Raw genomic sequence first — 27,197 nt, 5'->3', positions numbered from 1 at the left:
GGGGATCTCATCGCTGCTTTTTGCAGATGATGTGGTCCTGATGGCATCATCGGCCTGTGACCTTCAGCACTCACTGGATCGGTTCGCAGCCGAGTGTGAAGCGGCTGGGATGAGGATCAGCACCTCTAAATCGGAGGCCATGGTTCTCAGCAGGAAACCGATGGAGTGCCTTCTCCAGGTAGGGAATGAGTCCTTACCCCAAGTGAAGGAGTTCAAGTACCTTGGGGTCTTGTTCGTGAGTGAGGGGACAATGGAGCGGGAGATTGGTCGGAGAATCGGCGCAGCGGGTGCGGTATTACATTCAATTTATCGCACCGTTATGACGAAAAGAGAGCTGAGCCAGAAGGCAAAGCTCTCAATCTACCGGTCAGTTTTTGTTCCTACCCTCACCTATGGTCATGAAGGCTGGGTCATGACCGAAAGAACAAGATCGGCCTAAATGGGTTTCCTCAGTAGGGTAGCTGGCATCTCCCTTAGAGATAGGGTGAGAAGCTCAGTCATCCGTGAGGAGCTCGGAGTAGAGCCGCTGCTCCTTCGCGTCGAAAGGAGCCAGTTGAGGTGGTTCGGGCATCTGGTAAGGATGCCCCCTGGGCGCCTCCCTAGGGAGGTGTTCCGGGCACGTCCAACTGGGAGGAGGCCTCGGGGAAGACCCAGGACTAGGTGGAGGGATTATATCTCCAACCTGGCCTGGGAACGCCTCGGGATCCCCCAGTAACCCAGGAAGTTTGGGGTCCCCTGCTGGAGCTGCTACCCCCGCGACCCGATACCGGATAAGCGGACGAAGATGGATGGATGGATGGATGGATGGGGTCGAGTAATGTGACAGCAAACTAAACTAACACTGCAGAACATGCAGAGAGACTTTTCTCATCTTTCATCGACCCGCTGAGTGCGTAGTGTGTGCGTAGCGACCGGGCCCAAATGCTCTGCCTACACTGAACCCAGTATCCTCCCTTCACCGCACATTTAAGACTAATATACAGTCAGGTCCATAAATATTGGGACATCGACACAATTCTAATCTTTTTGGCTCTATACACCACCACAATGGAGTTGAAATTAAACGAACAAGATGTGCTTTAACTGCAGACTTTCAGCTTTAATTTGAGGGTATTCACATCCAAATCAGGTGAACGGTGTAGGAATTACAACAGTTTGTATATGTGCCTCCCACTTTTTAAGGGACCAAAAGTAATGGGACAGATTAACAATCATAAATCAAACTTTCACTTTTTAATACTTGGTTGCAAATCCTTTGCATTCAATTACAGCCTGAAGTCTGGAACGCATAGACATCACCAGACGCTGGGTTTCATCCCTGGTGATGCTCTGCCAGGCCTCTACTGCAACTGTCTTCAGTTCCTGCTTGTTCTTGGGGCATTTTCCCTTCAGTTTTGTCTTCAGCAAGTGAAATGCATGCTCAATCGGATTCAGGTCAGGTGATTGACTTGGCCATTGCATAACATTCCACTTCTTTCCCTTAAAAAACTCTTTGGTTGCTTTCGCAGTATGCTTCGGGTCATTGTCCATCTGCACTGTGAAGCGCCGTCCAATGAGTTCTGAAGCATTTGGCTGAATATGAGCAGATAATATTGCCCGAAACACTTCAGAATTCATCCTGCTGCTTTTGTCAGCAGTCACATCATCAATAAATACAAGAGAACCAGTTCCATTGGCAGCCATACATGCCCACGCCATGACACTACCACCACCATACTTCACTGATGAGGTGGTATGCTTTGGATCATGAGCAGTTCCTTTCCTTCTCCATACTCTTCTCTTCCCATCACTCTGGTACAAGTTGATCTTTGTCTCATCTGTCCATAGGATGTTGTTCCAGAAATGTGAAGGCTTTTTTAGATGTTGTTTGGCAAACTCTAATCTGGCCTTCCTGTTTTTGAGGCTCACCAATGGTTTTACATCTTGTAGTGAACCCTCTGTATTCACTCTGGTGAAGTCTTCTCTTGATTGTTGACTTTGACACACATACACCTACCTCCTGGAGAGTGTTCTTGATCTGGCCAACTGTTGTGAAGGGTGTTTTCTTCACCAGGAAAGTATTCTTCGGTCATCCACCACAGTTGTTTTCCGTGGTCTTCCGGGTCTTTTGGTGTTGCTGAGCTCACCGGTGCGTTCTTTCTTTTTAAGAATGTTCCAAACAGTTGATTTGGCCACACCTAATGTTTTTGCTATCTCTCTGATGGGTTTGTTTAGATTTTTCAGCCTAATGATGGCTTGCTTCACTGATAGTGACAGCTCTTTGGATCTCATATTGAGAGTTGACAGCAACAGATTCCAAATGTAAATAGCACACTTGAAATGAACTCTGGACCTTTTATCTGCTCCTTGTAAATGGGATAATGACGGAATAACACACACCTGGCCATGGAACAGCTGAGCAGCCAATTGTCCCATTACTTTTGGTCCCTTAAAAAGTGGGAGGCACATATACAAACTGTTGTAATTCCTACACCGTTCACCTGATTTGGATGTAAATACCCTCAAATTAAAGCTGAAAGTCTGCAGTTAAAGCACATCTTGTTCGTTTCATTTCAACTCCATTGTGGTGGTGTATAGAGCCAAAAAGATTAGAATTGTGTCGATGTCCCAATATTTATGGACCTGACTGTAAGTAGCCTATTTTATTTTGTCCTAATTGCTTTGGGGTCAACTTTTGTGATCCAGGCTCAGGTCCCTGATGTGAAAGCCCTCTTACTGCTTTATATTCCATTATATTTTTGATATATTTTGAATGTCATCTGTGTTTTCCTTCTCATAGGATAAATAAAGGTATTCCAACCATTAATTGGTGCATATTTTGACGCTCAAAATAACCCTGGGGGAGGACACCTAGACCCCACACTTTGATATGCCCCCACCCCCAAAGGCCCATTCTGAGCCAGATAAAAAAAACTAATGAAAAAACTAACTTTACATGTGCCTGTAAATTCTTGCAGGTCAAATTTTAATAAAGGTGGCAGCTGCGCTGGCATTTTCTTTTCTGAGCCTGCTGCAGAGAGAGAGAAATTACATTAGTTATCTCTCTGTAATCGCTCACAGACATGGAGAGAGTTCAGTTGGAAGAATTTATTCAACGGAAAGTTGATGTACCAACTAAAACACAAATGACATATCCATGACAATAACTGGAGAAAATTGACCAAATACTAATGTATTTGGTCAATTTTCTCCAAGCAATGCCAACAAATAACTGGACTATCTGAGAAGGACTAAGATAGAATCGCATTCCTGAAATGCCCCGGAAAATGTTTGTGTTTATGTTGGTTCCATATTGAAATTGTAATGGAAATACATTATATGGATGTCCATGATGTAAACTAAAAAATGAAAATAAAAAAAGTTTTAATTTTTAATTTTAATTAACTTTGGCAGGTGAGACAAGTGAATAAAACGGTGAGAGAGATGGTCATGATTAGATTGCAATGGTGTCTGAATTTTCCTTTATTTGAACACTTTAAACATTGTCAACATTCATGTTCAGCCATTTTGTGATCTTTTTAGCTTCTTAATTCATACAGCCTTTTAATTTAGCCTGTATTTCCAGATTGTAGTCTGGATCATTAATGGTAACATTTAACCACTAATGTGGTTTTAAAACTATTGTTATCCAATTTTTGCTCTCCAAAATCTTAAAATGCACATATTTAGATCAGGGAAATCCCATAGAAAGACCACCCTAGTACGGTCAGTCTTTGGACCTCGGTATTTCCTAAACTCTGCTTACGCCCATGTTCTCATCCCCTTGTAAAAGCTACATAACTGCAAAGCAACAGACTTTTGCCTACTGGAATAAAGGTGAGTCTCCAATGATAAAGAAAGTTATCAAGAGCTGCCCACTATGATTGCTAAAATACAGTGGGCAGGTCACACCAATGGTTTGGTGTGACATCATTCATCACGTTGTTGGTACATAGTGTGCCTGAATTTGCCTATTTCGTCATGAGATAAAAAAAAAAAGTGAATTGCATCCTGTGACCACCTGCACCTGTTGCATGCTTGTCAGTGTACTCTGGATACCTGTCTTTGTGTATGACTTACTTACCTAATGCATAACTGTGTTAAAAAAAAGGTAGCAGCTGATGCAGCATGATTTGGAGCACCGGGGCCTGGTGCTCAACAGGAAATAAAAGTTCTGTTGTTTTTGCATTACAGCATCCTACACACATTTTACACACATCCACATGAACACTACTGATGTTACTGATTTCCACACCTCACATTTGTATTTAGTTAAACCTTAACTAATTTACAGAGACCCAACAATTCCTCCAAGCAATTGCACTTAGTGCGACGGCCCCGAGGTAAAACTTCCTTTCAACAGAGAGAAACCTCAAGAGAACCTGGCTTTAGGTGCGCGGCCTCGACTGGTTGGGGGAGAGGGAGGAGAGAAAGGTAGATGAAGAGAGAGAGACAGACAGAGAGAGAGAGAGAGAAAGAGAGAGAGAGATACAAAGCAACTGCAATAATACCCAACTATCACCCTCCAATGCTGCATCACTGTCTTTTCTGTGTATCAGAATTCATTGTTTGATGGTATTTAAGGCTGCCTATACGCCATTATGTTTAAGATCATCTGTAGCTGGGTTTGAGATCTATAGCCCTGATTCAAAGATTGCATATGGTAATTTAATTGGGACCCCAAGATCATGACTAACTGAATCTCATAATCTGACAGTTAAAACTGAAAAGCTTAGCATCTCAAGTAATAATATGCCTTAATAACTAAATACACAAATGTTGTATCTTAAACATGTCATGCTCCCACACAAAAGAAAGGAAAAACTAAAAGGAAGTTTTAGCGTTTTAGGGAAAAGAGAAGATAAAAAAAGTACAGAGCTGTAATCAGGACATGGTAGCATAAATAGTGAAAGCAGAGGAAAACAGCTAACCTGGTTCTGGTCTCCATCTCTGCTATCCCCTCTAAAGATCACCGATAAACATGTTGTATCTCAATAATTTGATATGTACTCAAACAGAGTATATGCTGTAACTATTTCTTGACAGCTTATCCATCCACCCAGTACTTCTCTGCAGCGTCTCCAGCTATTATAGCACAGGTTGCCAGATACAGTCAGTCAGCACAGGTACTGTATACCATATATTAGATAATGTTTGAAGTTGATTTAAAGCTTATTAGGGTTCAAAGACATCAGCATGTTGTGTCTTTGTATGTATCCATAGAGTTACAAACTGTATTATTAACATATTAACATAAGTGGAACTTTAGTGTGTGTGTGTGTGTGTTTGAGCAAAATGTGTTAAACTGCAGTGCATTACAAAACCCTTGAGAGACAACAGCCAGCCTGTTGTTGATGTCCCAGTGCGATGTCCAGATGTGCCTCAGTGCAGAAATGCCAGCAGAGCAGTGAGCCAATGACCCAACATGGAGCCCTTCACCCACAGAAGCAGTTCATACATAGTGAGTCTCCACAGGTTGAGGGACTCTGCCAGTGTGATCTGTAGATGCCTCCTCCTGGACTGAGCCTTACTCCTCTTGTGTCTGTCAGCCAATGCAGCAAAAGAAGAAAAGGGTCAGGCACAATTTGAAGGTATTGGGTTGAATCATCAAGCTCTTTTACAAATGTACTTGAGTTTTCAACTTTCTGGAAAAAGCTGACAAGACTTGGATAATACTTGTAGAATGAAAAAAAACAGCTTAAGATGTTACAGAAAATACATCTTAAAAATGTAGACAAATAAGGGATCTATTACAAACAATTCCCAAACGTGTATATATTAAAATCCTTTAACTTGGGTGTCATATACTTAAGGGTAGTGTATTCTAAAACTAATATGAACTCATGTTAACAGAAATGCTTACTGATCAAAGTGGGACTGTAAACTAGAGTGAGTTCATCCTCTATGTGACATTGACTCAGACTCAGTAAATAGGAAGTCCATGGCTTTATGGCTATTAGTTTTAAGCAACACTAGCAGCATGTCTCTAGGATGACCATGTCCGTCTAGACTGAAATACCTTAACAAATATTGGATTGAGTTTTTTGAAATCTTATTTCATTCATGTGCCAAGAGGGCGAGGCCCTCTTTTTTTGATGATACTTTGGTGATCCCAACCCATCCTCTAGTCAGGGGATCCATCCACAGGCTGACATTTTAATTCAACAAATACTTTGGTTTATGTCTAAATACCTGCAAAACTAATGACATACCTATCAGCCTTAGCTGTGATTTATGTCTAATGCTAATTCACAAATGTGAGCATGTTACCATGCTAAATTTTGTTTTTTTCTTAGGGACTAATTACTGTAAATATGCCAGAATTAGCCAGCACACTAGCTTCCATCCGTTGTCGTTGGCCAGGTTTGAAATGATCAGCCTAAAATCAATCAGGTTTAAAACAATTTTCATGATGTAAAACATATATCAGTTACAGTAGAAGTGAAACACAGACAGATATAAGCAGAACACAGACATGGAAAAGAGTATATTACAGTTCAACAAACAATTACAGAATGTCTTTAATCACAGGACAGTTCGCTAAAACATATGAGCAAAAGCACAGCAGCAGCACTAAGGTACTGTAAGTCAAGCAACAGGGCATACAAGGTGCGTATTGTATTTATTGTTTGGAGCGCGGACATCGCCATTCAGATGCTGTCCATCTTCTAAAATGCAAAACTTCTCCAAATGAATTACATGGCATTTTGTTTGCGTTACCATGGGCATTGTCCAGTGTGACTTAGGCCCTCCCGCAATAGCCTACCGAAACTAATCAGCATGTAATAATAATTGTCACAGCCTTAAATGCATCCACGTATAATGCATTCATTTTCATCCCACCCCTTGGCCAAGTGTGCCACAGGTCCGCTGAGGAACAACACATGGCTTACTATATATTACTTGATATAGTATATATATATATACACATATATATATATATATATATATATATATATATATATATATATATATACTGTATATATGTATATATATATACACACATATATATATATATATATATATATATATATATATATATGTGTGTATATATATACTGTGTGTGTATACATACATATATATATATATATATATATTCCCTTGGTAGTATCCACACAATAATCACCAATAGTCATATCTGACTACTCCACAGTTACTTTCAACCTTTACCTTTACCTAAGGACCATAGGATATGGCGCTTGGACCCCTTGTTGCTATGAAAATTTCTGTACACATATCTCGGAAGCTATTTAACTCTTTTTGGAAACCAAAAACATGGAATACATCTGCCCTATGCTATAGGAAACCCTAAAGGCCTTTTGTTAGGGGTAAAATAATTTCATATACATCTTAAATTAATAAAAGTCGCAGAGTGCGCCAAAAAATACTTGAAGAATCCATTGCCATTTAAAATATCGCTACTCAAACGATCACTTCGCCTTTAGAAGGAAAGGTTGAAACTTACGACTGAACTTGATCTTTTGAGAACGAAAAAGGCTGAACAACTTTTGCTCCTTTTCCAAGGCACTCTGTGTGAATTTGGAGATAAGGCTAGTCGGTTATTAGTCCATCCATCCATCCGTCCATCGTCATCCGCCTCTTCACCTAATAACCTATTTTGGCTGCTTGTACATGGGTTATAGCCCACCAGCTGAAAACTTATTCAGATCCGCACGACATCGGTGCACCATCATCCAACGACGTAGAAATGAACAAAGTTTTTAAAACATTCTACTCTCAGCTTCCTACGTCAGAGACCTCCAATAACGAAGCTCATTTGTCTGAATTTTTTGCAGGACTAGAAAAAGCAGCGATTTCAGAGTATGACAGACAGATGTTGGACAGCCCTTTGCAACTTTCCGTGGTCATCAATCTGATGAATAATAATAAATCACCCGGACTGGATGGTTATCCGGTGGAATTTTATAAAACATATTTCAGAAAAATAGGCTCCATTAATAGTGAGGATGCATCATCCACACCCCACTCTCCCATTCGACCCAGAAAAAGTCATATTCCTTTCCGAGAAAGCCTTTGACAGGGTGGAGTAGTTGACCTGTTCACCGTGCTGCAGCACTATGGCTTCAGAGGCAATTTTGTATCTTGAATTTGATTGTTCTACACCTCCCCTCAAGCATTGATGTGCACAGATTCTTACCATTCTAAACACCTGGGGTGCCCGCTTTTTGCTTTGTCTTGCTATTCATATGGGTGGGGGAAAATCATAGAATCTGTAAAGCGGCTCTACAGCAGAGTAGATTTTCAGGTGGACTTGGCTTACCAAACTTAAAGTATGTTATTACTAGGCAGCAAACGTGAACAAACTCTTACTCTGGTTTACGTCCCCAGAGAACAGCTTGTGCTAATTGGAGTCTAACTTATATATGTCCTCATCACTGCAGGCTTTGGCATGTGGCATCCTACTTGCATTACTCACAGTTCACGTCTAACCCCATTGTCGTTGCCAGCCTGAAAGTCTAGGCTCAAGAAGAATTGATCCAAGGTTCACGTCCTTGGCTGGAAGGGGTCTGCATTAATTGAAAGATTAAGATGTAGAAGGGTCATTTGCGAGTTTCAACCAGCTACGAACCATGTTTGGATTGACCAATTCAGACTTTTTTAGATACTTCCAACTACGTGATTCTGAAAGAATTCACTCACATTTCCGCTTATCCCACTGGTCTGGTATGGACCACCTTCTCCTAGTTTACACTACCACTAAAGGTCATGTCTCCTGTCTGTATGACCTGTTGCTGGCAAATTAATTGATTATTGAAAAAATCGAATTGGACTGGGAAAACAAGTTACACGTGACTCTTTTTGATTAGTTTTGGAATAAAGCCCTACAAATATCAAGTGTATTGAACCGAATGTATTTGGTTTAGCCTTATTCAGTTTAAAGTGATTCACAGCCATGTTTTCGTCAATCATTTTTGGAAAACTTCCACATGATAATTTCGCAACAAATATTCAACCCAATGTGATTGCTTTCTCTTCCCTAATAGCGCGAAAGAAAGATTCTACTGTTGAGGAAATCCAAGCTCCCCTCATTTAAATTTTGGCTTTATGACATCCTGTCCTTTTTATAATTGGACATATTTTATTTATTATTATTGTCACTGCCAACTGTTGATTAGCTATTTTGACCGTCTGCGGGTAATATTGCATAGTAGAATCCAAAACATATATGGTATTATATGATGGATCTGTCAGCTGCTTTCCTGTAAAAGTAATGTGCATGTTAACACAGTTATTAACATGTCTTTGATTGCTCTGCATCTTTTATAGAATGGCGGTTCAACCCAATTTTACTACAACAACTTTAATATAAGCATTATACAGTGAGGAGACACAGTTTTGTTTTTTTGTTACCCTTTTACTTTTGTTTCTTATCCTATTTATGTATTTGCCTATATTTTGTTTTATTCTGTCCTTGTCTGTTTGCTCTTATGTCTTTTTTGTTACGGAAGCTTGTAGGGAAAAGGGGGGTGTGGGTTGGAGGGATTAAGAAGTCGTACTGACTTGGAAACACTGAAATGCCTTTTGCTTTACCTGTTTGTGTTTGTACATCATACTGCCTCATTTTCTTGAATAAAATGGAGCAAAAAAAAAAAAAAGAAGCTTTACATATTTCCTGAGCTGGGCCAATAAATGTGTCGACTTATACGTTCCAAGGTATTTTTTTGCATCCAAGTGACCACTGAGAGATGACTCATATGGCAGCTGCATCACCACCGGACGGTACGCAGACCCTCAACACCGTCTCTTTCCTTAATATGAATTCTGCCATCAGGAAGATACAACATCTAACTTATTGAAGCATCTCAAACGGCAGCACAGCAATAAGAAACTTCTCATAAGAAACCCTGACCCTTACAGGGAGACCTCAACAGCCAGTGATGCTGCATGCACTCTGGCCAAACAACAAAAACTGGATTTCAGAGCAGGACACAGAGAGTTAATTAAACAAGATCTGAAGAGGCATGTCACTGGGTATATCGTGAAGGAGATGTTACTTATTTCCATAGTTGATGGTGGCTCAACTATGGTAGAGGCAGAGCTGGAGAATGATGGGGGATTGTCGTCAATTTCCCTGGTGGAAGTTGCTGAGGTAGTTAAACAACTCCACAGTGGCAAAGCCCCAGGGATTGATGAGATCCGTCCAGAAATGCGTAAAGCCTTTGGAGGGGTTGTCTTGGTTGACACGCCTCTTCAACATTGCGTGGAAGTCTGGGACGGTGTCTAAGGAGTGGCAGACCAGGGTGGTGGTTCCCCTTTTCAAAAAGGGGGACCAGAGGGTGTGCCAAATACAGGGGTATCACACTTCTCAGCCTCCCCGGTAAAGTCTACTCCAAGGTGCTGGAAAGGAGGGTTCGGTTGATAGTCGAACCTCAGGTTGAAGAGGGACAATGCGGATTCCGTCCTGGTCGTGGAACAACGGACCAGATCTTTACTCTCGCAAGGATCCTGGAGGGAGCCTGGGAGTATGCCCAACCAGTCTACATGTGTTTTGTGGATCTGGAGAAGGCGTATGACCGGGTGCCCCGGGAGATATTGTGGGAGGTGCTGCGGGAGTACGGGGTGAGGGGGTCCCTTCTCAGGGCCATCCAATCTCTGTACGACCAAAGCGAGAGCTGTGTCCGGGTTCTCGGCAGTAAGTCGGACTCGTTTCAGGTGAGAGTTGGCCTCCGCCAGGGCTGCACTTTGTCACCAATCCTGTTTGTAGTATTTATGGACAGGATATCAAGGCGTAGTCGGGGTGGAGAGGGGTTGCAGTTCGGTGCGTTGGGGATCTCATCGCTGCTTTTTGCAGATGATGTGGTCCTGATGGCATCATCGGCCTGTGACCTTCAGCACTCACGGGATCGGTTCACAGCCGAGTGTGAAGCAGCTGGGATGAGGATCAGCACCTCTAAATCGGAGGCCATGGTTCTCAGCAGGAAACCGATGGAGTGCCTTCTCCAGGTAGGGAATGAGTCCTTACCCCAAGTGAAGGAGTTCAAGTACCTTGGGGTCTTGTTCGCGAGTGAGGGGACAATGGAGCGGGAGATTGGTCGGAGAATCGGCGCAGCGGGTGCGCACTTCAATTCAATTGAATGTAATACAATGGTGCGATAAATTTATTGCACCATTGTGACGAAAAGAGAGCTGAGCCAGAAGGCAAAGCTCTCAATCTACCGGTCAGTTTTCGTTCCTACCCTCACATATGGTCATGAAGGCTGGGTCATGACCGAAAGAACAAGATCGGCGAAATGGGTTTCCTCAGGAGGGTAGCTGGCGTCTCCCTTAGAGATAGGGTGAGAAGCTCAGTCATCCGTGAGGAGCTCGGAGTAGAGTTGCTGCTCCTTCGAGTCGAAAGGAGCCAGTTGAGGTGGTTCGGGCATCTGGTAAGGATGCCCCCTAGGGAGGTGTTCCAGGCACGTCCAGCTGGGAGGAGGACTCGGGGAAGACCCAGGACTAGGTGGAGGGATTACATCTCCAACCTGGCCTGGGAACGCCTCGGGATCCCCCAGTCGGAGCTGGTTAATGTGGCTTGGGAAACGGAAGTTTGTGGTCCCCTGCTGGAGCTGCTACCCCCGCGACCCAATACCGGATAAGCGGACGAAGATGGATGGATGAGTCACGCTCATTTTCGATGTACAATAAAATATCCACAAAGACCAATGTCTAGCTACCACAGAGAAAAACGTCTGCTGGCATCTCGAAAAAGATTATGCGGTGAATCAAAGTTTACATTTTTTCCAAGGCGTTTAAGTATATCAGCCTGTAAATTTGGAGTCTGATTCTGAACTGGAAGAAGACAGTGAGGAGGATATCACTTTTAAAGATTTCACAGAAGCCCTCTTCACAGAGTCTGAAGCTCAGTTTACTCTTCCCCCACATTACAGGTGTGCATACAATTAACCACCGGTGATGTTGATCAATATTCAACTTCAAGCACAGACACCAAGGCTGTGGATAGGTGTAGTGTAGCGAAATGCACATCCCTTTGGACCAAGGCGATCTACATTTGCAGCAGAACAACTGGAGGAAGTTAGCTGCAGAAAGCTACTGGTGCCTGGGTATTGTACTGGGGATGAAGTGCCTCAAGGAGTACCAGTTCCTGCAGGAGTACATCATCAAGCCGCTTACAGCAGCATTGGACATTTTACAAAGAGATAAGTGTTATTAGACTTTTATTACCAACCCTCGAAGTCCTGATGTCAAGGACATTTGCCTTGAAAGACCCCTCTCAAAGATGACAGCTGGTCTTCCAGATATCATTGTGAAGGTATGCCTATATTCTTAAACCTCTTATCTTACATTTATTTGGGCAGATTTATTGCAATACACCACAGCGGGAAAAGATCTTACTGCAATATTTGTTTTTAAAGCAGTCAGTACAACTATAGAAACAACAGTAGTTAAAATAATGGTATTCATCATCACAGCAACAGAAGATTAAAACAAAAAGGGGTCAATAAAAAGCCTAAAACAAAATTAAATCCATGATATTGATCCCACATGGGAGGAAGGATGATTTTAGGTATACAGCGAGTAGCCCACATAAAATATTATTCAAATGACAAATTAAATAGTAATTATTTATAAAACTACAAGATTTAGGTAACATAGTATTTTCAGGCCATCCAGACTCGTTTTGCTGGTGTACTGGATAGCAAAGACACACTTCTTGCAGCTGCCAGTTGCCAGAAGTTCAAACTCAGATGGCTGCCTTGTGAGGGAACTTCTGACAGCAGTGTCGCACAACTGCTTCTGCAGAGTCCACTGTGTCCATGACGTCAGCCAGCCAACATGAAATGGACTTCTTGCATTTGAGACAGAACCAGAGGACTACGAAGCAGAAAAAGAAATGTACTGTATTTATAGGTCACTTTTCTAGTCTTAACGAGACTCAAAGATTCTCACTCCCATCTCGTAAAATACGGACGCTTGGTCAGGTGCCTTATTATTATTATTGCGCGTTATATGACGCTAAAGGAGACCTTTAGCGTCATATAACGTGCTTTATCTAAACGCATTGGCGTCCCTTTTGACACTGTTATGTTAAGGAAAAGTTTGTGGGTGGGCTTACGTTTCTGTGACACGCGGGAATAACAGGACAGTTGAGTTCAGGAAAAGGTTGTGGGTGCATGGCTTACGCTTCCGTGACACGCGGGAATAACAGGACGGTTAAAGAAGAAAGCAACTTTAGGAAAGGTGCCACACGGGAGACGAACCATGGTCTCCTGGGTGAAAGTCCTGTGTTTGAACCATCCACCACCCCAACCAACCTCCCTGTGTGGAATTTCTGCCTTACATACTACTCGCTAAACACTGTGTAGCTGCTGCTATCCCTGGTACGTTATACAAACACGCTGAAGGGCGCTTTTTTCGTCGCTTCAGATGCTGACAGCCACTGTCCAAACGTCGTTCGGAGTGAGAATGGGTTGTACAGGAACCACTCACATACACTGATGGCCGAGGCTGCCATAGGTGCCACCTGCTCATCAGATAAACATTCACACACATTTACACTCCGATGGCGCAGCATCGGGAGCAATTCAGGGTTCAGTGTCTTGCCCAAGGACACTTCGAAATGGTACTGCAGGGCCAGGGATCCAACCTCAACCTTCCGATTGGTAGGCAACCGCTTTATCACCTGAGCCACAGCCGCCCCAAAAAGAAGTAATGGATTATTTGAGGTTAGGGGGTATGAGGTAAAGATCGTTACTCATTTACATGAAGTACAACACTCCAACCCCATCTAGCACACCTGTGGAGAGGTGTTTTAGTTTAGGAGGTCTGGTGCTCACCCATAGATGGAACAGATTGTCTGATAAAAGGTTTGAGAAGCTTCTGCCATTGAGATACAATAATTGTTTCATTAGCAGCAGGGGTTTACTTTACACCAAGCCTTTAGACTTCACACTTCCTGCCTGTATTCAGACTCATTATTCTAAGTAATGAGTCCCACCATTGCCGTGCCATCTGAGAACCTCACAATATGACTGCTCGGCTACCTTGCTGAGCAGGTCAGCAGTGTGTACAGTAAGGGACTCAGGACGCATCCCTGGGGGAATCCGGTGTTGAGGGGGATGGGGGAAGATGAGATGCTCTGGATTCTAACAAACTGGAGATTTTTTTTCATGATTATTGGAGTGAGTGCTGTCGAGTTCTTTGGGACAGGGATCTTTGGGACAGAGATAATGATGGCAGTCTTAAGGTATGTTCTATCTATCTCTACACATCCTTTGCTTTTGATGCAAAGGATTTGTCAGGAGCACAAATGTCAATGTTCGTTTGTCCAGGCCATTGGAACTTTCCGACGCAGTTAGTTCAGCATCCTTAAAGGTCCAGTGTGTAACGCGTTTAGTTGTTCATTATCAAAATCTGTGTTGCCTGTTCACAAACTTGTCCTTTTTCATGAATATTTTCCACCATCATCAATTCCAAGTATTCCTTGAAATTTTACATTTGCATTTGCGTGAACTGGGGTAGACGCTCCATATTCATGCGCCATCTTGAAATACGTTAGCCGTTAAGGGACATACAGGACATACTGCTCCGACTTTCGCGTTTTCGCTGTCACATGATAAACTCACAGGTGCTGCTAATGGGTATCGTAGCTTCCCGGCCCCAGCAAGTTTGAAGAAGGAAACATGGAGGACCACGCATATTCAAAATCCAAATTTCAGGAACAGGAGTCTTCTTCTTCGCCCAGAAAAAGAAAAAGGAGATTGAAAAGAGCAAGAGATTGGCTTTTTGAAGCGTGAAGGCTACCGTAGCTGTAATACGTACTTTGAACTGCGTGGTGCGAGAGAGTTGATTGCGGTATATGATCTCAACGCTAGATGGGAGAAATTCCTACACATTGGACCTTTAACCAATATATGAAAGTGATCACACAGGGCCCGCAGAAAATCCTTTTCTGCAAAAGTCTTAGACTGTGGGAGAAAAGTTGCTGCTGCCCTCATTATTCCATACTGATCCTCTTGGAAACGATTGTCCAGCTCTGTCAGCTGTCTGTCAAGGATGTCGTTCCATATGTGTCTTAGGTCACATAACATTATTTCTCACACTTGTTGCTTTCCCCAAACTAGTTGTGACCACTGATCCTGCAAGCCTTGCCGGCAGCTCTCTCACTCTGGTCCCAGCTGTGATGTCCCAGCTTGTGTTTTAATTTTTCTGCATCAACTCTTCTGTTAGCTTCATTACTTGCTCAAAATCACACCCTGAATTGTCTCTAAACAGAGCAAAGCTCTCTTTTAGTCCCTCAATTAGGTGGATGCACTCAGACTGACAATGTTGGGCTTTGTAAACCCTGTGTGGCAAAATCGCTTGTCTGAAAAATAAGAACTTTTTTGTTTGTTGCAGCAGGGACTGCGCCTCAATTGGCCGCTGCTTTCAGTATACTCAGCAAGCACTTCTAATTACATCGAGTAACGTCAATACTTTGCTCACTGCTCCAGATCTGGAGCTCCACCGGGTCTGTGGATCGCTCAATTTCCAAGCACGGGCGTCCTGGATGAAGCGCCTTTTGCGCTGCCACAAACTTCGTGTGTCTGCTGCTATAGAATAGAATAGAATACACTTTATTGTCCCAGAGGGGAAATTTGTCTTGGACATAGTGCTACAATCTGTTGCTTCACAACATAAGCAACATGTAACATAAAACATTCTAAAATCAACATAAAATAAAAATACAACACAATAAAATAAAATCAACATGAAAAAATTAGATCAGCAAAGCGTCCTAAGACACAAAAGAAGGACACACATGACAGCACAGACAACACAACATCCTAAGAATTAACTGTAATAATTAAAGTGCTAAGTGAAAAACGTGCTGGTGTATTTATTGCACCCGTGCTCTGCTGGGCTAAGATTGACTATTGGAGTTCAGCAGCTTGACGGAAGTTGGTATAAATGATAACTTTAGTCTGTTTGTTTTACATCTTGGCACACAGAATCTTCTCCCTGATGGCAGAAGTTCATATTCAGGAAAGAGAGGGTGTAGAGAGTCTGCAGTGACTGCTTGCTCGTACAGGCTTTGTATGGGCTTGTACGGTTTCCTCCCTAGCTGTCTTGTGTGTGCTGCTGACCAGCCTGCTTTTTAGCTGCGCTGTTAAGTTGCCAAACCATGCTGGGATTCCATATCTCATAATGCTCTCCAGAATCGAGAGCATTATGCTCAGAATAACATGAGCATGATCTGGCTGCTTACTCCATACAGTGTCAGTCGCCTTAAAAAGTATAATCTCTGCTGCAGTCTATTGCACAGGTGGTCAATGTGTGTTTTCCAGCAGAGAAGATTGTCTATATCACCTAAGTATTTGAACCTAAGTATTTGTAAGATGTTACCTGGATGATTTTCAGATTTTTTTATGATGACTGGCTCATGGTCAATCACTTGCCTTGGGTCAAGGATCATCTCCTGTGTTTTTGTGACATTTAAGATAAGAGGGTTGGTGTCACACCACTTGATAAAGGTGTCTATCTCATTGTGGTACACAGAAGGGTTTATGTCCTTCTGGAGAAGGCTCAAAATTGCTGTATCGTCTGCAAATTTTATAATATAGTTATTTGGGTGTACTTTCCTGCAGTCATTGGTATACAATGTGAAAAGTATGGGTAATACCACCTTGTGGGACCCCCGTGTTGCTATGTTTGACCTCTGACAGCGTGCCACTGACTTTCACCTGCTGTGTCCTATTAGTTAAAAAAAAGAGTGAAACCATTTGATCAGGGCAAGGTTAACATGCATATCATTCAGTTTCTTTAAAAGAGGGTTGCACAGTATTAAATGCTGAACTAAAATCAATAAATAATATTCTAGAATAGGCTTTAGTGTCCTCAAGGTGTTTAGAAAGTAAGATGCGAAATGCAGAGGATGGCATCTTCTGTACTGCATTCATGTTTATAGGCAAATTGCCACGTGTCCAACAATGGCTCAACCTCTGCCTTAAGCTGGGACACTACAAATTTCTCAAGGCATTTCATTACAATAGTAGTCAAAGCTATGGGCTGAAAGTCATTATTCACTGAGGCAGAGGGCTTTTTAGGAACTGGAGTTATAATGGATTTCTTCCATAAAGGTGGGACGGTGTGTGTGTCCAGAGACCGTTGGAATATGCGACACCATGCTGGTGTTAGTTCCTCTGCACAGTTTTTGAGCAGAAAAGCTGGTAGTCCATCTGGGATCATCTCCTCAGGAAAAAGTCATTCAGCTCATTTTCCCTTTGTAGTCTGCTGCTTGTCATGAAACTGAATAATGTTCAGTGTATCAAAAAATGTGCTGACGTGCCCAGACACCTTTGATGCTACACAGAGTACCAGATTCAGTCGGTAAGAATTGCAGTGGACATACAAGGCTTGAGGAAAAGTTTGTTTCAAAATCACATGCACACCTCCCTTGTTTCCTGACATAACAGAGGCTCCGGCGAAACTGAAGCCAACGCACAGAGATGGGTCAAGTTCAATCACCTGTAGTATCTTTTCTGAAATACCACTTGCGCTCATGTCACTTGTGTCCATGAACCCGATTGCCCATTATTTTTATTTCATAATTCTATTAACATATCTCACACAAACAGCCACCAGTTAACGCTTTGACTCATCCTTATATTCGTCTGCCATAAGAGCATAACAGGTGCCCGGTGTTTCACAGACTTCTGCTTTGATTTTACGCAACAGCAAGGAGGCTGCGGACTCCAGCAGCTCATTTTGTATATCTGGGCTCATCAAAGTTCCGTTTCTGGGCAGCTGTGGATCATATTTGCACATGAACTTGAACAGTTCTATAAAGATTCCTTTATTGAGAGCATCTTCATTTTCCCTGTGTCCACGTAGGGGGATGTCCTGCTTGGCACAATTGGTACAATGTCTAAAACGACTTTTAGATGGTCCCGATTCCTTTCAATAAATGAATAGTTCATGGCATCATGTTTCATTTGATTTAACACATTTCCCCGGCCTGCAGTTAACTGCCTGAAACTCATCCAGTGAAATGGAGTGGGGCTTGCTCGCCTGGTGTTTTTCACATGCCTGTCGTAGGTGCTTCCAGTCCACAAACCCCTCTCTTGCAAATTGGCTGTCAGCTCTGCTGGGAAAATGTCTGCACATTTTACAGAAAATCGCATCCTTAATTAAACTGTACTCCAACCAAGAAAACCACACAACTTTTGGCTCAATCTCCAGCTATAAAATTAACTGGAATAAATCTAATCTTCTTGTTGCTTCTTTGTGTTACAATACCAACCCAAAGCAAAATTACATATTTGGGCATCACCATACACGCATCGCTACAGCGAGTTGTCCAGGACAACTATGAAACTATATTAAGTAGTGTTCAAAGGGATCTGGCCAATTGGTCTGCACTGCCAGCATCACTACGGTCCGGGATTGCTGTTGTTAAAATGAACATAGTTCCTCGTGTGGATTTCTTAAGTACAATGATCCCCTTACCCCCACCAATACATTTCTGGAAGAAACTTGATACCTTAATTCGGCAGTATATTTGGAATAATAAACAACCTAGGCTAAAATACTCTACCCTGCAACGTACCACAAACACGAGGGGCTTGGCTCTCCCCAACTTTAAAGTGTATCACAGAGCCTTTCAGCTACGGGCCCTCAGAGTGTGGATGGACCCCTCATCTACAGTTCCATGGAGAGAAATAGAGCCAAACCTCACTGGAAGTCGAAGACTGCAAGACCTTGCCTTTACAGGTGTGTGTCCAAAAAAGTGTATGCTAGGCTATGGCCCTATTATCACCAACACATTGACCAACTTTAAACAGGTGGAGGAGCAACTACGCTACACCAATAAGATGTCGAATTCCTACTGACCTGACTGTTTTGTTACTTAATGACGACTCTAAACTACACCTGCTTGGGAGGCAGAGGAAAATTTGGCTAGCCGGCTCAACTGCAACCAAGAAAATGATAGCTCAACGCTGGCTCCCCCCCACTCGCTTTGTGTGGTTGGCGTATTTTCTAGACATAGTTATGCTTGAGCTCTCTACAGCATAGCAAGGATTAACAAAGCTAAATCATCAACTATCAACCTATGGAAAAGCGCAGCAGCGCAACTATCAGACCTAATGACCTCAGCACCACAAGAACTAGAGGAGAGTGACTAGGCAAGGTGTGATTTCTTTTTGTTTATTCGTTTTATTTTCCTCGAGACCGCAGAGGGTGGCGGGTGGGTGAGGGTTTTTATTCTTCTTCAGTTTGAAAACCATACCACTTTGATGAGAAGTTCCTTGATTTTCCATTCTTGAAAGTGCAGGAAAATACCTTCAAATTGGGTTGTGAAGGTAGCTCATCAATTGCAGTTAGATCGGTGGGTAAACCCGTGTCAGGCTGACCGGGAGAGAGCACTGGCACTGCCGCCAGGTAGCAAGCGCCGGCCGCCACCAGTGTTTGACTAGCCTTCTTCTGGGTTAATGAGTCTGAAGAACTGGGCTGGGTGGACTCGGTAGATGGAGGCAGTGACGTGTCTTCTTCCTCAACGCTTGCATTTTTCAAATAACACATTAAAGAAACTTGTTTAGCCATTATTGTGTTCGAAAGCACGCATAGTCGGACAGACAAGAACAACACAAGCGAGTCAGTCAACGAGAGAGACAGGTATGGCGTTATGAAATCAAGGAGAGGGTTAACTTTTCCTGCTACAGATTTTCCACCATGGTCAGAAAGAACAGGGGAGACACTTTGTTTATCTTACTATATGACTCTAGAGTCGGTACTCGCTCCAAAGCTAATCGCCATCACACTCTCACTTCTCCCTCGCTCACCTACTCCCCACACACACACACACACACACACACAAACTCACACACGCCGGCTCGATGCACACACCAGCGCACAAGTATAAACATCAGGCCACTTACGTTATTTGCACTTCAAAGAGTGTATATATTTGTTATTTATTTTTGGTACAGTGCTTAACAAGCATAATTTAATTTTGCCCAGTTGTGGCCTGTTGAGGTGTTGTGTTATTTGTATTGATCCACTATATAAACATAATATATATATATACATGGCATTTGATTGGAGGCTAGTCTCACCATTGCTCACAGCAAGATTAAAATAGTTTAGATTTGTGTACATTGTTTCTGTTAATAATGTATTAAGTGTCCATTTCATTATAATATTCAGACTTATCATAAATAATTGAACATGCACATGTATTTTAAGTTCCATTAAAGAGGGGGAGGTGGGGTCACATTTGAGCATTTAAAAATGTACTTGAAAGTAACGCAATAGTTACATTCTGAAGTAACTAGTTACTTTCATAATTTGTAATTGAATAACTAATTTAGTTACTTTTTGGAAGAAGTAACTAGTAACTGTAACTAATTACTTTTTAAAAGTAACTTGCCCAACACTGGCCACCACAGACCGCTAGCTCACATACTCCATCCTATCCTATCCAAGAACCCGTGTGTTTAGGTCTGTTAACACAACAAAAGCTGCTGGGCCTGATGGCGTAGTACTTAAGGCTTGTGCTAACCAGCTCTCAGCAGTCCTTACATACATTTTTAATTTCTCCCGGACACACTCCACGGTCCCATCCTGTCTCAAGTCGGCTACCATAATCCCAGTCCCCAAAAACTCAACAATCAGTAACCTCAGTAACTATAGACCAATCGCACTAACATCAGTGGTTGCAAAATGCTTTGAGAGACTCATATCACAACATATTAAAGCCTGCCTCCCCCCTGCATTTGACTCGCATCAATTTGCATACAGAGTAAAAAGATCTACAGATGATGCTATCTCCACAGCCCTCCACACTGCTATCAGTCACCTGGAACACCCTAGGACCTCTGTTAGAATGCTGATTACCGATGACTACAGTTCGGCCGTTAACACCATCATCCCTGACATTCAAGTGAAAAACCTGGCTGACCTGGATTTACCTCCTGTCACTTGTGCCTGGATTAAAGACTTTTTCACAAACCGCCCGCAGACCGTCAAAATCGGCACCCACAGCTGCCCCCTACCCTCCCTTGATGCCATCGCCAGCTCTTGTTGCCTCTCCAGCCGTTTCATAAGAGGTTAAAAGACTATCCATGACCACCTCCACCCTAGACATCATCGGCTCAGCCTGCTTCCCTCTGGGAGGCGGTACAGGAGCATAAAAACCAGAAAAAACAGTTTCTTTCCATGGGCCATCAGAACACTCAACACACATCCAAACCATTAAAGGGGTGATAGAATGCAAAACTGATTTTACCTTGTCATAGTTGAATAACGACAGTTTGGTTGGTAAATAAGACATACATAGAAGCTCAAAATCCCATTTCCACTGCAAATCTCACAATTTGAAACTGCCTCTGAAAACAGGCAAATCTCAACGAAGCTCATAGTTGACGTCAACTATGTGGCTGTACCTTATTTGGCCCTGGTCTCTATCTTTGTCACGCCCCAACATTTACAGTGGTGTGAAAAAGTGTTTGCCCCCTTCCTCATTTCCTGTTCCTTTGCATGTTTGTCACACTTAAGTGTTTCGAACATCAAACCAATTTAAACAAAGTCAAGGACAACACAAGTAAACACAAAATGCAATTTGTAAATGAAGGTGTTTATTATTAAAGGAGAAAAAAAATCCAAACCATCATGGCCCTGTGTGAAAAAAGTGATTGCCCCCCTTGTTAAAACATACTATAACTGTGGTTGTCCACACCTGAGTTCAATTTCTCTAGCCACACCCAGGCCTGATTATTGCCACACCTGTTCACAATCAAGGCATCACTTAAATAGGAGCTGCTTGACACAGTAAGGTCCACCAGAAGATCCTTAAAAGCTACACATCATGCCGAGACCCAAAGAAATTCAGGAACAATTGAGAAAGAAAGTAATTGAGATCTATCAGTCTGGAAAGGGTTATAAAGCCATTTCCAAAGCTTTGGGAATCCAGCGAACCACAGTGAGAGCCATTATCCACAAATGGCGAAGACATGGAACAGTGGTGAACCTTCCCAGGAGTGGCCGGCCGCCCAAAATTACCCCCAAGAGCGCAGCGACGACTCATCCAAGAGGTCACAAAAGACCCCACAACAACGTCCAAAGAACTGCAGGCCTCACTTGCCTCAGTTAAGGTCAGCGTTCATGCCTCCACCATCAGGAAAAAGACTGGGCAAAAATGGCCTGCATGGCAGAGTTCCAAGGAGAAAACCACTGCTGAGCAAAAAGAACATCAAAGCTTGTCTCAATTTCTCCAGAACACATCTTGATGATCCCCAAGACTTTTGGGACAACATTCTGTGGACCGATGAGACAAAAGTGGAACTCTTTGGAAGGTGTGTGTCCAAGTATATCTGGCGTAGAAGGAACACTGCATTTCATAAAAAGAACATTATACCAACTGTAAAATATGGTGGTGGTAGTGTGATGGTCTGGGGCTGTTTTGCTGCTTCAGGACCTGGAAGACTTGCCGTGATAAAAGGAACTATGAATTCTGCTGTCTACCAAGAGATCCTGAAGGAGAATGTCCGACCATCTGTTCGTGTACTCAAGCTGAAACGAACTTGGGTTCTGCAGCAGGACAATGATCCTAAACACACCAGCAAGTCCACCACCGAATGGCTGAAGAAAAACTAAATGAAGACTTTGGAGTGGCCTAGCCAAAGTCCTGACCTGAATCCTATTGAGATGTTGTGGTATGACCTTAAAAAGGCCGTTCATGCTCGAAAAACCCTCTAATGTAACTGAATTAGGACAATTCTGCAAAGATGAGTGGGCCAAAATTCCTCCAGGACGCTGTAAAAGCCTCATTGCACGTTATCGCAAACGCTTGGTTGCAGTTGTTGCTGCTAAGGGTGGCCCAACCAGTTATTAGGTTTAGGGGGGCAATCACTTTTTTCACACAGGGCCATGATGGTTTGGATTTTTTTTTCACCTTTAATAATTAACACCTTCATTTACAAATTGCATTTTGTGTTTACTTGTGTTGTCCTTGACTATTGTTTAAATTGGTTTGATGTTCCGAAACACTTAAGTGTGACAAACATGCAAAGGAACAGGAAATGAGGAAGGGGGCAAACACTTTTTCACACCACTGTACATAGGCTACACCACTGATCTGAGATCAGGTAGTCTTCTGAATAGGTCGCGCAGATCTCAGAAATTGTATGCATTGTTCATCTGCTATTTTATCACTAAATTCACTTCTGAGACTTTTTTAAGATTCAAGATTCAATACTTTATTGCCATACAACTCGGTGCAAGTTGCTAGGAATTTGCTTCAGTGTGCTCATGACAGGACATCAACACAATACAACAACAAAAACATATAGCTAATATATACACATATGGTATCCCACATGGGATCACACTTAACAGGCTTTTAGGCGAGAAATCAACTATGTAGAGGTCAAATATGGGCCGTTTTATGAAAATTGATGGCTAATTGCAAGTTTTGTCCAACTGTGTGTCGAAATTCAGTGGCCGGTGCTGCCTGGGTTGCTGCTTTGGCGCCCGGCCTGTCCTCCTTTACAGACCCCGAGCTTAGGGTAGCTGTGATATACATGCCGTGACGAAATTCGAAGTGTAAATATACTATAGTTATGCTGAAAGTGTAGCGGCGATCTTTTCCCATAGGATTGAATGGGACACGTAGCCTAGCTAGCAGCTCCTCCTAACGAGACCCCTCAAATTCACAAAAATGCCTTAAACTGTAATCAGACAAAAGTGTTAGCTTTGTAAGACCTAAGGGTAGCTGTGATATACATGCCGTGACAAAATTCAAACTGTAAATATCCGATAGTTATGCCGGCAACCCCGAGCCCCGGTAGTCCAGTAACCCAGAAACGGTGACTTTGCCCTGGGTATGCAGCCCAGCAGGCTGCCGCTTTCTCGTCAGAAAGTGTGGAGCTCCTGAAGTCCGACATGTCTTACCAAATTTGCAATTAGCCATCAATTTTCGTAAAACGGACCATATTTGAGCTTTATATAGTTGATTTCTCTCATAAAAAAGTCTCAGAAGTGAATTTCATAACGAAATAGCAGACAAACAATGTATAACATTGCAGTGTCTGAAATATGAGACCTGCTGTCTCCCCCCAATGTATGTGGTTCACTCAACCAATCAGCACACAGCTCATCTAAATATTCATGAGCATACCATATTTGGAAGAAAAGCTCTTGTTCCAAATAGGGCCATATTCACAGGGTAGTTAAGGGCCCATAGAATAGCACTCGGGCCATTTTCAGCCCAACCAATGTTACATACCCTATTAGGAGATCTTAAGGAACAGTGTGAAATACCCTATATAATCATTCTATCACCCCTTTAATTTGCCTTTATTATCATGCAATAATATTACAATAATCATACACCATGTGCAATATTTTTCCTGTGTGTTTTTATGTCCTAAATTATTCTTGTTTTTAGCTATTTATTGTCTATCTTGTTTTTTTATCTGTAATGTACCTTCAGTTGTGGCACTCAACACAATTTCATTGTATGGGTCTCTGTGCAATGACAAAGGTTTATCTTATCTCTTATCTTATCGAAAAGATCTAGTCTGAATAAACCCTTCACAAATGGCTCATTAACACTTCTCTTCTCAAAGATCCTGATTTTGACTGTTTTAAAGCAGAAAAAGATGATGAATTGGAACAAAAAATTGAAAGATTCGAAAATATGAATACAAGTAGGTCCCTTTTTTGGGCATTCCCGAGGGTTAAGAAGGAGGAGATGCAGCAAAGTTGTTGGGGGAGCTGATTCGGGAATTGCTGAAAATTGAGAGACAATGTGAGATTGAATGTGCACATAGACCCGCTGGCCAACAGCCTGAGGCTGGGGACCGACCCAGAATCATGCTTGGGAGATTCCTGAGATCCTAGGACAGGGACCTGGTATTGCGTAAAGCGAGAAATAAGAGCAAGCTAACCTGGAAGCATATCAACATCATTCTTTTCCAGACTTCTCCTGAGCTACACAGATGAAGCATGACAAATTCAAGGAGGGTAAGAAGAAACTTCATGAGCAAGAGGTGAGATTCAGAATCTTGTATCCTGCCAAACTCAAAATAGACTCTTAGGATGGAGTTTGATACAGTAAAACAGAGCAGCTGTAAGTACCAAATTCTGGAATTGAGGTGTGGGGACGAGCTGGGACTACGGGACCTAGTGCCTGTAATACATTACTACCCATGGCACATCAGTTGGTTAATATTTTATAAGAAATACTTATTCAGACAAGCTCTACCACTGTCAGCAGTACAGCACCAGACAAGGCAGAGACCTTTTGTGTGCGTGTGTGTGTGTGTGTGTGTGTGTGTGTGTGTGTCCAAAGCCCTGTCCCTCAGCCATTGCCTGAAAGCTGAAGTGACAGCCCAAGTATTTATGGTTAAAATAAAAAGTGTAATTGTACTTATTATTTTGTCATTATTATTATTATTATTTTCACCTTTTCTGTCTACTTTACTATCTAATATTGTATGTGCTGTCTGGGTGTTCGTGGTGGGGGTTCTGTATTTAGTTTTGTGCTGTTTCTATGTTTAAAAGCAATATATAATGATTTATCAATTCAAAGCAAGACAAAATGTCTCATAAAGATAAAAATAAAAAAGATTTGCTGGTACGAGTTCAATCTTTCTGACCTGGCCATGGCACGAATGCAGCAGCGGGACATGTTGATGAAGGACGAGGAGGAGGCTCTGGTCTGTAAGGTGGTCTCAATTCCCCTTAGCAGGTCGTTGGTCTTCAGCAGCAACAGCATCTGCCGGGGTACTCGATTCAACAGCTCGCTGATCTGTGGGAGGTATAGAGCTGCATTGGTCCGTATCTCAACATCCTGGCAAGGGAGACAGAAAGAAAGACAAGCCATCTCTTTACTGGTTACATTATGTACAAGTCAAAGGCCCTGTACGCCCATACTGATGTTTTTCACTGATTTTGACTGACTAGATCTCTTCTGGGTGAATGCACAGGCCCACCTATCTTGACTCTTCAAGGTTCGTTGGAGCAGGAAAACACACTGTTCGCCTTTATGATTTGAATTAGTATTTGAGGAGTTTGTGTGTTCATGTATGATCAGTGTGAAAAGTTGAATGCGTGAAATGGATTCTTTACAGATGTTGTGCATTTGAATTATAAGACTAGCTAACATGGTGGGGAAAAAGCATAGGAAAGTTTTAAATGTACAATTCTACAAATACTGTTAATAACACCTGACCATTGGACTGAATTTTGTTTTGTTCTTGAGTGATTGCCTCTTTGGTTATTTTTGTTTAGCTACAAAACTCTGATTGCTTGGTTGCTTTTCCAAACAGGGGGCTGTTTCACAAAAGCAGAATTTATAAATCCAGGATAACTGATAAAGCGAGGCTTGACCTAGTCTAATCTGTGCAGCCTGGCTTGGTGGGTTTCACGAAGGCCAAGACAGGCTGAGGAGGAGCGACTAGGTTGAGCCAGGCTGAAGTAATTCGGATAGATGCGCGCGTTCACGGCTTTCCTTAACAGACCACGATGTGGATAACATATTTATTGATGCTAAACTGGAGAACAGACATTGTTCATAATTTATACAGAGTGAGCAGCAGCTTCTTGTGGAACTATGATAACATGAAACACATTATTTGTAAAAAGAAAACAAAAAAAACACAGGCGCTGTAATGAAACAGCGAGAGAAAGCATGGCAGACGATCGCGGACCGACTGAATGCGCATGTAGCCTAAATATATTCATTTACTGACCACTGCTCTGAATTGAAACCATCATAATCATACCATTCAAGGATTAGGCTACTAATCATTTGTACAAATTAACCATTGTACTCCATTTGCCTTAAAAGTGAGCAGAAGATAATGTTACTCAGGAAATTTACCATGAAGATCGATTTTCTACGTTTATATGATGCATAAATATCGCTTTCATTCTGTTTCTCCCTCTCTCTCATGGGCTAAAATATAAATTTCCTAAGTCATATTAACTTCCACTGCACGCTTTTAATGCAAAGTGTACAACTGTTTGTTTTTTGCAAATTACAAGTGACTCATTGAATGGTTTCAGTTAAGAGCAATAGTTCGTAAATGTATATTTTTAGTAGGGCTGTCGATTAAATTTTCTTAATCGCGATTAATCATTGAATTTCTATAGTTAATCGCGATTAATCGCATGTTTTATCACGATTAAAATTCTATTATTTTGCATTTCAGAACTTTTTAAGTACATATTAACAATGGAAAGCAATTATTACCAGTATATCTTGATTGGGAATC

General features: G+C 42.2%; 1 protein-coding gene across 8 annotated transcripts in view; it reads right to left on the bottom strand.

Moving 5' to 3' along the window:
• Nucleotides 1-3,433: 3,433 nt before the first annotated feature.
• adck1 (aarF domain containing kinase 1) overlaps nt 3,434-27,197 on the bottom strand; it is a 146,461-nt gene continuing 122,697 nt past the window's right edge. For 7 of the 8 annotated variants that reach the window (XM_078277590.1, XM_078277591.1, XM_078277588.1 and 4 more), the window contains 2 exons: nt 25,578-25,771; nt 3,434-5,521 (listed from right to left, as the gene is read on the bottom strand). In XM_078277590.1, the coding sequence (XP_078133716.1) occupies nt 5,362-5,521; nt 25,578-25,771 (354 nt within the window). In that variant the 3' untranslated portion in view covers nt 3,434-5,361. The remainder of the gene's footprint in view (nt 5,522-25,577; nt 25,772-27,197) is intronic. The other variant, XM_078277592.1, reaches the window with a different exon arrangement.

Source organism: Sander vitreus, chromosome 20 (assembly GCF_031162955.1).
Source record: "Sander vitreus isolate 19-12246 chromosome 20, sanVit1, whole genome shotgun sequence".
Lineage (NCBI taxonomy): Eukaryota > Metazoa > Chordata > Actinopteri > Perciformes > Percidae > Sander > Sander vitreus.
Note: the sequence above shows the minus strand (reverse complement) of the source record. Positions and strands in the feature narration are given on the sequence as shown.